We start from the raw sequence: 12,973 nt of genomic DNA on the forward strand, positions 1-12,973 counted from the left end.
AACATGATCAGACTTTGTATGCTTGGCAACTGGTTCATATTTTTGACAGTTGCAATGTCCTAGGGTCATTGTGACCTTCTGACCTTCTGACAAAGTCATTGGGGAAGCCAGATTCACTTAACAACCATGTTACTAACTTAACATCTGCAGTGATTCACTTAACAACCATAGTAAGAAAGGTCATAAAATGGGGCAAAACTCACTTAACAAATGTTGTGTTTAGCAACATAAATATTGGGCTCAATTGTGGTCATATCTCGAGGACTACCTGTAACTTTTTTTAAAAAAATATTATTTTAGAACATTGTGTACCAGTTTAGACACTCTTGAGATATTTGCATGTGTGTATATAGAATTCCCAGCAAAATGGGTATTGATTAGAACTCTGGAAGTTGAAATATCAAAATATCTGAAAAGTTGGGAAGGTTAATTCCAAAACAAACCCAGTTTTGCTATTGTTTATTTAGCACAATATTTATTATGTGACAAGTTGAGTGTTTCAGAATTCAAGGTGTCAGCAGTTTTGAAGCAAACAAGAAGATTCAGTATGGTTTCAGTCCTCTGTATCTGTCAGAACAAATCATCTTCCAAGATGGTGCTCGAAGTGCTGAATTTACCAATGCTGGAGATTTTGCTGGCTTTACTGCAACACATTGGAAGATAACAAAGCAGGGACATTTACTTATTTGTTAGATTTATGTTCCATTTGACCTTCAGGAGGTTGAGGCAGTGTTGATAGCATTCCATCCTCCCATCTTTCTCATACAAAACCGTGTGAATTGGTTGGACTGAGTGAATTATGTTACTGACCAAAAGTTATCACAGAAGTAATTATCTTTGGCTGAGGGTGAGCTCCAACATGGATGTCATGATCTGTTTGATGATTCAGATTTTGAACTGAAGGAACAGTTCACGTTCAAGTTCACAAGTTCTGAACTTGAACTCTCAGGAAAAAGTTGGTTCTCTAGAATCTAGCAGACTACCTGACCTACCATCTTAGTCATATACAAAGAAAGATCAAGTGAATAGAACAGAGGCATTTAGTGAGGCTCCTCAAAAGAAAAAGGCGTGTCTCAGGGAAAAATAGGCATCCCTGTGTCATTCCTGTGTTACTGAGATTTATAGCTCCTATAAAGAATTCTGGTCAAAGTCTGACCTCCTGCACTCGTAATTGATGGTACAGAACTGTAAGTTTCCCTTAGCCATTATATCATATTGGCTCTCATTTCTGGATGGATGTCAGATCTGGGAAGACAGCAGTAGGTTGTTTTGGCATAGTAGTAGATGACCTGGCATTTCATGACTTTCTTTATGGATAGTGGTGCAGTGGTTAGAATGCAGTACTGCTGGCTATTTCTGCTTACTGCCGGCTGCCAGTTTGGCAGTTTGATTCTCACGTGCTTAAGGTTGAACTCAGCCTTCCATCCTTCTGAGGTTGGTAAAATGAAGACCCAGAATGTTGGGGGCAATATGCTGACTCTATAAACCACTTAGAGAGGGCTGTAAAGCATCGTGAAGTGGTATATAAGTCTAAGTGCTATTGCTATAGTTGGCAAATCCAAGTGTTGCTTTCCTTCTCTAGTCCTTTTTAGTGTAGGCTTATTATAAGGTTTTTAAAAAGTTATATCTTATACTTCCAAGGAAATAAAGAAACCAAATTGAAAGCTGGAAAAAAATAGTGATGAAGATAATACCTTTTAATTCCATGTTTATGTCCCTGTTTCTTCCTTTTAAATTCCTTCCTATATTGTTTCAAGAACTCAAGAAAGTAGGATAGAAAAATTACCAACATCCCTGTAAAACAGATTAAGTTCAGGGCTTTCAATTGCCATGTGGTCTAATAAGAATTTTTTTCTCCCCTAGAGAATAATATGTACTAGGAGATATTAGTTCATGTGGTATTATAATATGAAATATACATTGTGTACATTTGCAATTTGCAATTAATTGGAAATGAGCATAGAGCTAATATATTTCATGATTTAACTGCCTTCTATTCAGACATCCCATTTTACTTTTCTTCTTCTTCTTTTTGGAACAGTTCTGTCATCCAGTGCGTCTTTCCAAGAAAACCAAGAGAAAAGATGGTTTGCACAAATAAGCTTAAGTGGCCAGAATTACTTTGAATGAATTCTGAACAGAAAAGCAACAATGTAAGTTATTTTTATTGTTAAAGTAACAATTCCATAAGCATACTATATGTACAAAGGAGAGAATTTTGATTGGTTTTTCTCAGCATTTTTAAAATATATTTTTATACCACCTTTATTATTTTTATAATTAATTCAAGGTGGCAAACATTCTTAAATACTCTTTCCTCCTCCTATTTTTCACATGACAACAATGCTAGGAGATGAATTAGGCTAAGCATGAGTGACTGGCCCAAAGTCACCCAGCTAGCTTGCATGCCTAAGGCAGAATTAGAACTCACACTTTCCTGGTTCATTAACCACTATCTAGATCAATATGTGGAAATTCTAATACAATAGACTTTTCACACCACTGTAATTCTTTTTTTCTGTTTTTTAAATCTCATCTTGAGAAACATCATTTAAAACATCATTTGTCAAGAAATCCATAGGCCTATGGAAAAAAATCAAAAATGTTACTCAAGTCTACTGCAGAACTTTGTTTAAAATTATTTATAAAAATCACCATTGTATAGATTGGAAAACTGTTTTCCTAATCTTAGAAGAACAAAGGGTGAAAGCCAACATCATATAGTAACTAAAACACATGACTTGGATATTAATAATGAATGAAATATCTGTGGCTCTTTTTGTAATATAAAAATCAGAGTTCTTGGCTCATAATGACAATTGGTTTATTGTTGAAGTGCTGCATTTTTGCACACTGCACCTAATTTTTATGTAAATAAAATTGGCAAACCACGCAAATTGAAATAAGGGTTTAAATCCACCTACTGAGTGTATCTAGATGGTGGCCACGTACAGTTTAACAATGATCCTTTATTTGATGAAAACTGTCATGAGCAGAGAAATAGTTTTGGTAGAATTATATTGTCACTAACATTGAAACAATCCACTCAAAAAAAAAAAAGGATTAAGCACTCCCTCCATTTCTGCTCAGTCAAAACATATACTTTATGTAGCTACATTTCTTTCTAATTCAATGGCAGACCTTACCATGATGGAAAAATCAGTCTATCCCTTTGTTTTTACTACTATATTTGGGAATATGATATATTAATGCTTATTAACTGTGATTAATAATAGTAATCATGTATTTCCCAATTATCCTGCCCCACCCATTTTGGTGGGGATGGTCTTCCTGGGAGGAATGAGCAAAGAATATTAAAGGTGTGTGCCAAGATACTGTATTTTCCGGCACATAAGACGACTTTTTAACACATGAAAATCTTCTCAAAAGTCGGGGGTCGTCTTATACACCCGGTGTCATTCTCCTGTAACCAGGCAGACCAGCCCGAAAGGCTCTGACGAGCCTTAAATGGCTCTGGCGATCCAAGCTCTGACAATCCCAGCTGAGTTGCCTGCTAATGAGGCAACTCAGCTTGGATCGCCAGAGCCATGTAAAAGGAAAAAAGTTTTCCCCCTCCAGCTTGCTTACCTTAGCTGCTAGTCACAACGCTTGCCTGAATCCATTCCATCAGCAAGCAACTCCCTGCCTGCAATCAAGCAGGCAGGGAGTTGTGGACTTCAACACCCAGAATTCCTCAGCCAGCAAAACAAAGCTGTCTGAGGAATTCTGGGAGTTGAAGTCTACAAGTCTTAAAGTTGCCAAGGTTGGAGACCCCTGTTCTATTGGGTAAGTTTTTTTCCCCTTTGGGAGCTTTAAAAAAAATAGTTAATTGGGGTTTGTTTTAGTTGTTCTTTTTTAGACCTAGCCATTTAAAGTTTAGGAAGTTTTAAATTTAGCTTTCACATAAAAATTAAAATAAAATAAAATAAAATAAAATAAAATAATATTTGTGCAGCTTTCTGAGATTTAGTGTGTTTCTGTAGTGTTTCACTCTAACTACACAAACACACAAAATCTCACAAAACTATATGTGGAATTTTGTGTGTGTAAAGTGTGAAAGTTGGGTTTTTGGGCTTTTTGTGGCTGTGTGAGGTTCCTGCTTGTTGCAGGGCCATTTTGGGTCTAGCACAGCTGCTTTACATTGTGGGTGAGCCAGGTGTGTTGTATTGTGTGTGTGTAAAGTGTGAAAGTTGTTTTTTTGGGCTTTTTGTGGCTGTGTGAGGTTCCTGCTTGTTGTGGGGCCATTTTGGGTTTAGCACAGCTGCTTTTACATTGTGGGTGAGCCAGTTGATGTTTTTTAATTTTTATTTGGTGTGCGTTGGAAGAGGGGTAGTCTTATACAGCGAGCAGTGCTGTGGAGTCGGAGTCGGAGTCGGAGTCGAGTCGGAGTCGGAGGAAATTTTGGGTACCTGGAGTCGGAGTCGGAGTCGGCAAACAATGCACCGACTCCGACTCCGACTCCGGAGGCATCCTAAACAATGGCAAAAAGACTGCTAACATAAAGTTATGAAAGGACGTTTTGTCTTTCTTAAAATGGATGCATGCACACGTCACAGAGTCAATTATTTCGCTATTAATGTTAGATTTGTGGATGAAAATAACAAAACAATAACACGGACCCTCGGAGTAAAGGACACTCAGGCACATCACACCAGTGATTACCTTCAGAAGTTAGTGGAGGGTGTTCTAGAAGATTTTGAAATTAAAAAGGAACAGATTTTATGTGTTGTGACAGATAACGCTTCTAACATGTTGAGCACAATTGAGAAGATGAAGGCAGATGAAGAAGGTATCAAACAGATATTAGACTTAGAGGAAGACAGCTCTGCAAGTATTAGAGAAAGTTTAGAAACTGAAGAGAATGCTGACATTTTTTTAGACAACTTTGTTGAAGAAGCATTGAAGCTTGCTACTATTCATCATATGCGATGTGCTGTTCATACACTGCAACTTGCCATAAGAGATGGATTAAAAGATCGCCATGCAGCTACATTAATTGGCAAATTACGGCAAGTAACTGTTGCAGCCAGGGCCCCAAAAACAGATGCAATTTTGAAAAGACGTGCAGGAAAAGGAGCCATTTTGGATCAAACAACTCGCTGGGGAAGCACTTATTTAATGGTGAAGCGTTTGCTTGAACTTAAAGACTTCATAGAAGAAATGGACAATGAAAATCTTGCATTAACTGCAAGCCAGTGGACACAAACAAAAGAGCTGGAGAACCTTCTTTCTCACCCCTTCACTGTCACCAAGAGGTTGCAATGTGATGATCTAACCCCGGGTAAATTCCTCTTGGAATGGAAGAGCCTGTTATATCGCCTGAACAAAAATGGAGGGTTAATAGCTGAGGGCATTGCATCTTCAATGATGAAAAGAGAGAGTCTTTTGCTGGAAAATGAAATCTTGTTAGCGGCTATTTATGTCGACCCAATGAGCCGACTTTTATTGAACAGTAAACAGATTGCTACTGGGAAAAAGGCCCTCTATGATGTAGCAGTTCGCATGAAGGGATTACGACCTGAAATACCTCCACAGGAGGATGGAGTTCTTTTAAGCAATAGTGGTAACTCAGAATCATCTTCTTCAAACGAAGAATTAGACTTTGATTCCTTCTTAGACAAAATGGAAGTTGCTAAAGGAAAGCGACGTCGCATAAGCGTTACAGAACCAGTAAATGTCCAAATAAAAAAATTCCAACAGGAGTTTTATAAAGCACTAAAAGAAGTTGAAAAGTATGATCGCTCATCAAAACTTACTGTTGAAGAAGCCATCCTTGTTTATCCAGAGATCGTTAGTGATGTGGCCAGAATAGTTACTGCAATGCCACCCACCCAAGTCAGTGTCGAAAGATTATTTTCAGCCCTAAAAATAATAAAGTCTGACTTAAGAGCCTCTATGAAAGAGGATCTGGCAGAGGCAATTCTCTTCCTTAGAACTCTACATTGAATTGATTTGCATTTGCTAAGCCTATAACTACATTTCAAGATTAATATAAACCATTTCTAGGTTTTACAGATTTTGTTTTTGGTTCATATAGATAAGCTTTGTTTTTGTTCTAAAACAACCAAATAATGTGGTTTGTATTTTTGAACTGGTAAAGTTCCTGTTCCTGATGTTTATGCCTGCTGCTACTATCCAGCAACTTGATTAATTAAATTAATAAAAAAAAATTAATAAAACTTTGTTGTTTTCATTGTGTTTGTCTTTTGCTTAAACTGTTCAATACAGTAGACTGTTGGCTTCCCAGCCAGTAGTCCTGTGGTAATGACATGTATGTTGCCTTTCTTTCCTTCAAGGAATGTATAAAATACATTCGCATATTAATACAGAGGAGTCGGAGTCGGGGAGTCGGAGTCGGAGTCGGAGTCGGAAGTACAAAAAACTGAGGAGTCGGAGTCGGAGTCGGAGTCGGAACATTTATCTCCCGACTCCACAGCTCTGACAGCGAGTATAGCCCAAACCCTATATTTTAACAGGAAAAGTCAGGGGTCGTCATATACACCCAGTCGTCTTATACGCCGGAAAATACGGTACATAATTCATAGCTAAGGCATGAAGGTCTCATTTAAAGCAAACAGCACATACGGTATAATGGACAACAGCAATACAAGAAGATTTCAAGTAACTGATCTCTTAGATAACAAAAAAGGCATAATTTTCATACAGCAAGGGACAAGCAATATACTGTATTTTACAAAAAACAAATCCCTCCTTATTGGATAGTTAAGATAAAATGATTAAGGATGATGGGCCCTTAGGCTGCATGGCACTCAGCATACACAGCTAAAATGTTTTGGAGTTCTAATGATGTTTATGATATGGCTGATTAAAACTTTCATGGCATATGGCTTCTGACCTTACCATACAAGAAAAGAAAATCTGAAGCCCCAAAGACAGAATTACAATTGGCACATGGAACGTAAGAAGCATGAATGTTAAAAAGCTCAACACAGTGAAAGATAAAACAAATTGGTTAAACTTTGGCATCTCGGGCATTAGTGAATTGAAATAGACTGGAACTGTGCACTTTCAGAAGATCATACTATTTGCTAAGTAATAGTAAAGATTTACTATTTAAGAGCTGTGGTGGCACAGTGGTTAGAATGCAGTACTGCAGGCTACTTCTGTTGACTGCTAACTGCCGGCTGCCTGCAGTTTCGCAGTTCAGATCTTACCAGGCTCAAAGTTGACTCAGCCTTCCATTCTTCCAAGGTTGGTAAAATGAGGGCCCAGATTGTTGGGGGTAATATGCTATTGCTAATGCTATTGCTACTATTAGGACATGAAAAACTAGGAAAAAGCGGTGTTGCTTTCACAGTCAGGAAAAATGTAGCAGTTAGTACTTGTCATCCGCAGGTCATCCACTTCATTCCTCATCATACATTTCACCTCTTTGAGGTTCATCATTTACTTCTTTTTTTTTTTTTAGCCCAGGGACATGCAGAAATCACATCAACCCAGTCATCCTCATAAATAACCTGCATTTGGTGGTGAATTTCAGTTCAGGAGACTTCTTTGACACTGAAAATCCAATTGTAGCATGTTATTCAAATTACACTGAGTTATCACAGGCTTCTATTTTACAAAGAATAGCTACACACACTTTTTCACCCACAGGAACTTACTACAAAATGAAATGAAAGAACAGATGCTAAAGAACATGTCAGAGCTTTTGGACTATCAGTAGTGACATCTGTTGGTGGCTTGTAGCATTGGAAACATTACTTTTAAATCAACCCTCATATTGCAGTAACACTTTGCATAGTGAACTACAGTTTACTGGCAGTTTGAACATAATAATAAATGATGCTGTCCTGTTCCTTTCATCTGTGTGCATGTTAGCTATTCTAAAAACATTATATCATTTTTTTACAGCTAATGAGAAGCTATATTTAATGTGAATCTTACCATGCTTGCTGTTAATAGGATAATTAGAAAGCTAACCAACAACAGCTTAAAAGGAAAAAGTGAACAAAGGCAAAAGCTTTCAGTTTTTATTTTATTTATTTATTTATCAAATTTATATAGCCATCTATGGCACTGAAGGCAATTCTGGATGCCACATAAAAATGGATTCCAATTATTGATAAAAATAGCTTCATAAAAATGGAATGCTAATGTTATATATAATATTAAAATGTGATAAGATTTTGCTGACATTTATATCTTTATATTTACACTAAATACTTAATTTGTCTTGATAGCTGGACACCTTGGATACAGTGGCTGCATATGAACATAATATTAAGCTAGTGGCAATGCCTGGCTGACTTTATCAAGATTTAAAAGGTAAGCAGGGGCAAGCCTGGTTAGTTTGAATGGGGAACCTCCAAGGAATACCAGGACTTTAGTCTAAGCTGAAAAATCAAAAAGATTCTCATAAGAAGACAATAGTAGATCTCTTCTGTACATCTACATTTCTGTGAAGTCCTGGCTCAAATGGAGACATTAGTGCAGCATCTTCTTAGCATATTGTATGTGCTTGTGGTTGTGTATTCAACAGCAGTTGAGCACATCTCAAGGGCACCTTTAACTAGAATTTGACTTGTAATTCTGTAGATTTTTGTTCCATCTTTTTCAAGCTAATCTGAGGGACGGGAAAAAAAATCTCAGCTTGCTCCATCTTTATTTTTTATTTTTTTTAGGTCCATGTGGTGATGATATTTAAATTCTATAATGCCTCCTGCCATGGCAGATATCTTGGACATCTGGGCAATAGATTCACACATAGCAGTTGATAGCTCAATCTCTGTGGATTGCCTGCTTCCCACTGGAATTTATATTAGTCTAGATGTTCCTCGTGATGCCACTATTTGTCATATCAAACAGGTAAAATGCTGCTTAGATAGTCATATATTTTAATTGAAACATATTTTATTAGTATTTTTACTTAGTGGTTTTACTAAGTGAGATTCTTAATATGAATTACTAAGATGCGTTTAAGAGCAGATGTCCTATGGGAGCACAATTCAGTCATTTTCGTGAAACATCCAGCTCCTCGTAGAAAAGGAGCAATATAATAAAAAAATAATATTTTGAACAGAAAATTATCCCACTGCATTCCTTAGAGAAGATTCAAGAGGTGCTGTTCTGAACCCTCTGGATCTTTAGGAGCATATCTGCTCAGCCAACTCTTTCTTCCATTAGCTAAATAATAAATGTGGGAGATCTCTGTTTGGTACTGAAGATGGCCAAGCACTTTTATTCCATTTTTAGGAAATAAATCTAATGATTGATTAATAGAGATTATACATTTGGCGTGGAATTGATTTTTGCTTTAATAATTACCCGACCTAGTTCAATAGTTTGACAAACTTACCAAAGAGATCACAAAAGAACCAACTTGGAGAAAAAAGGTCTTCCTTAGAACTTTCTGTTTAAATATAAATAAGATTTTATAAGTATCCCTTTTGTTACTGAAAGGCTGTTCTAGAATACTCATTGTAGTATAATGAACTAGTTTTCTCTTAAGCTCAACATACCAACACACTGAAATCTGATACATTTGTTGTTCTTTGAAGGCTTGAGTCGGCTGGATTTAATTTAAGGATGTTTGTTTATGCTGGAGTTTGAGCTTGCAAGAGTAGGAAAGGAACACCAATTAATGCTAAATGTAAATTGAAAAAGAATTTACTTTCCAGTGAATCAACTGGAGCATTATGTTATCACAATTTGGTCTTATTTGCAGCTATTATGGAAGCAAGCACACAGCTACCCTCTATTTCATCTTCTTCTGGAGATTGATTCCTATATGTTCTCCTGTGTGAACCAAACAGCAGTACGTGAGGAACTGGAAGATGAAACCCGAAGACTCTGTGATATTAGACCATTTCTTCCTGTTCTCCAGTTAATTACAAGAAGCTGTGACCCAGGAGAAAAGTTAGACTCTAAAATAGGTGTTCTCATAGGAAAAGGTAAATGTCAATGTTCTTGTTTTGGGGATAAAGCACTATAGGCACATTAACTTGAGGTAAATTGAAACAAGATAATGATATTTTTATTTTACACTAGACAACCCATGACCTGTTGGGTCATCCTTTTAGGGATATTTCCTTACCTAAATGGAAAAACAGAATGACCACTGGTGGGCAAAACAACAGTGGGAGCAGGAGTGATTTCCAACTTCCTGTGGGTTTCCCCATTGCTTTTGCTTGTGGGAAGCTGGCAAGGAGTATAGAAAACTACTTCTCCTTCTCCTTGGCTGGATTGCAGAACTGCAACTGTCACTTTGCTGACTCATGGACCATGAGGAAAACTGCACTCCCCTCCCTATCCCAGCATGTTCCAAAGGTTCCCTCCCTCCATGAAGAAGAGGATATAGCCATCAATCACCAACAGTCTTTAGATAGTCCTACCTCACCAGCAGGCATCTGAGTTGCTCCCTCACCGTCCATCACCATTAAGAGATTACAGATTTCAACTTCAGATTCAAAGCAGCCAATTGCTGGTCATTTCTCAATCTTTGCTGTCAACCTATTGAGTATAGGGAGGCAGAGGGAGGGCGGAGTTACAACTGTCCCATCTTTCCTTATAATGCAATGGATTTCTGGGAAGTATTGTCAGATGTATAATATTTTATTTATTTATTGCTGAGAGCTGCATTAAGAAGTCCAGAAACTTGGAGAATTTGGAGAACAGACATGTTCAAACTTGCATAATAGTTTGAGAATTCTGAACTGGGTCAATTTAAACAATATTGTCCAACTTCTTTAGCTCTCCTTTCCTCCATCTTGTTGTACTTTATACATGAACACCCTCTCCTCATTTAGCAACTACAATTCATTCCTTAAATTGGAAGTAAAATGGTTGCTAAGAGAACAGATAAAGATGCTGTGAAGATCACTGGTTTCTACTGTCCCATTTCAATAAACTGTTGTACAGCTGTGCCAGCATTATTCTCATTTCGCATGCATTGTGGTCAGATGCACAAAATTTAGTACGTGCATTAGTCAGAAAATGATTTTTTAAAATTACCACTGTATTTGCAAATGGTAATTAACCAAGATAGCCTGTAAACAAGGCGTTGTTTTAGACAGAAGTGTAAAATGTACAGATTGTATATTTTTTAAAAAATAATTTTATCCTACAAATGATTAAATATGCATTAAAATTAATCTTTCAATATAAAGAAAATAGTGTAATTCTATAGTTATTAAAAGCTTTACCCTTTAAGCTTCATGGATTGTAAAAGACCCTTAGTATGTAGGTGTCATAAATGTTCTTATATTAAATGGACTTTAATGATTATAATAGTAAGTAGGTACAGTAAAATACATCTAGTTTTAATGCCGCTGTTGTTTTTTTAACACACACAAAAAAATCCAGGCCTCCATGAATTTGATGCCCTACAGGACCCAGAAATCAAAGAATTTCGGATTAAGATGCGACAAATTAGTGAAGAGAAAATGCAGTCACTGATGGGATTGTCTTCGATGAATTGGTTAAAGCACACATATCCACCAGAATTAGAACCAGCAATCCAGGACAACTTCCAGGATAAACTTTATGGTGGCAATATTGTTGTGGCTATCCATTATGAGAACTGTCAGGTGGGGTTCTTAATCTAATTTTCAAACTTTTCTCTCCTTTAAATAATTTTCACTAAATGTGAAGGATTTGATGGGCATTCTGTATATTTCTGAAAGAGTGGTCCCTTTATTGTATTTTTTAGAACCAAGAACAGTTTTAAGATCTAATCTATGCCGATATGGCATAGCAGTTGATTGAGAACAAACATGAAAATTCTATGAATGAGTGTAACTGTACATTTATGTATTTTACATATTGTAAGCTGTCCAGAGTCTTTTTTTAAAAAATTGGATGGCATCAATACCTAACAAATTAAATTACATGAATGATTTTGGATCCGACTCCTTTCATATTCTTGTTTTTAAACCAAAACACTATTTTCTGATACCTTCTGAATTAACTGTTAAATTTCACATATTAAAGTGGAACACGGCTTTAAGCATTGCAACTTGAATTGTGAAATTACAGTAATTTCTGAATGTCTGTGAATCAATGACATTTTATGGCATTTTAAAAAGTGACTAATGTAGGCGGCATAGGAGACCTTAATTTCATTCTCAAAAAATCGAAGTGCTTATATCTGATTGTTGTGCTCCTGTTGAAGATTGTTTCTTTCAGTTCGAGACTTGTCCATTCATATTAAGATAGCTGCAATTGATGTCCTTTCCAGTTAAAACAGCAATTTCAAAATAAAAGATAGCATACATGTGCAAGTTACATAGTTACTAACAAAAATTGTTTTGTTTCTATATGCATAAGAGTAAAAACAGATATAATAGTGGTCTGAAAGTAAAATTATGTTATTTTTTCTGAGTTCTTAAGATTAATCAATATATTGATTATGAACCTGCTTGAATCTTACATGCTTGTCATTTTCTTTACAAACGAAAATCTGGGGCATAGAGAAATAAATTTAGCTAAGGGCATATTAACTCTTTCTTGCCATGTGTTTCCTGGTTCAAAATTTCCATGTCAGTTGATATTTGCAGGAATTTTAGTTTAAGAGGAATTTATCAACTGGGAAAATAGCTTTTTTGGAAAAAAAATTAAATCCCATCTCTTATAGCAATCTTATTAATATTTATGTTAGATTTTCTTCATTAATGTATAATACTTAAACTGATTGTAGAGCTTTATAGAAACAGGTGATTCCTGTGAAATAACAATTATATAGCTATATAGCTGATGACTTAATTTTTGAATATTTGCTATTTGCAAATATTGCGAATATCTGCACTTTGGCAGAAACTTCAGAGAACATAACAGTTTTGAGACAAATACATTTTGAAACTAAGAAAATATTGAATGGATTTTGACTGACTTCTTTATTATAGCTATGATACTCCATCATGAGGTTTGGCTGGTTACCAAAAAGCTGATTCATAAATAAAGTCCCAGACAAAAAATAATAATAATAAAACCAAATGAAATGAAAACTGAGCTA

The 12,973-nt window shown here is 36.1% G+C and overlaps 1 protein-coding gene across 1 annotated transcript in view; it reads left to right on the forward strand.

Moving 5' to 3' along the window:
* Nucleotides 1-12,973, forward strand: part of PIK3CB (phosphatidylinositol-4,5-bisphosphate 3-kinase catalytic subunit beta) — a 74,600-nt gene that overhangs the window by 16,534 nt on the left and 45,093 nt on the right. Inside the window, exons 2-6 of the mRNA XM_070946110.1 lie at nucleotides 2,042-2,153; nucleotides 8,205-8,289; nucleotides 8,646-8,829; nucleotides 9,689-9,914; nucleotides 11,326-11,549. Of these exons, the coding sequence (XP_070802211.1) occupies nucleotides 8,677-8,829; nucleotides 9,689-9,914; nucleotides 11,326-11,549 (603 nt within the window). The 5' untranslated portion in view covers nucleotides 2,042-2,153; nucleotides 8,205-8,289; nucleotides 8,646-8,676. The remainder of the gene's footprint in view (nucleotides 1-2,041; nucleotides 2,154-8,204; nucleotides 8,290-8,645; nucleotides 8,830-9,688; nucleotides 9,915-11,325; nucleotides 11,550-12,973) is intronic.

The sequence above is a fragment of the Pituophis catenifer genome, unplaced genomic scaffold (assembly GCF_029215685.1).
Source record: "Pituophis catenifer annectens isolate HBS135680 unplaced genomic scaffold, rPitCat1.0.hap2 SCAF_6, whole genome shotgun sequence".
Taxonomy (NCBI): domain Eukaryota; kingdom Metazoa; phylum Chordata; class Lepidosauria; order Squamata; family Colubridae; genus Pituophis; species Pituophis catenifer.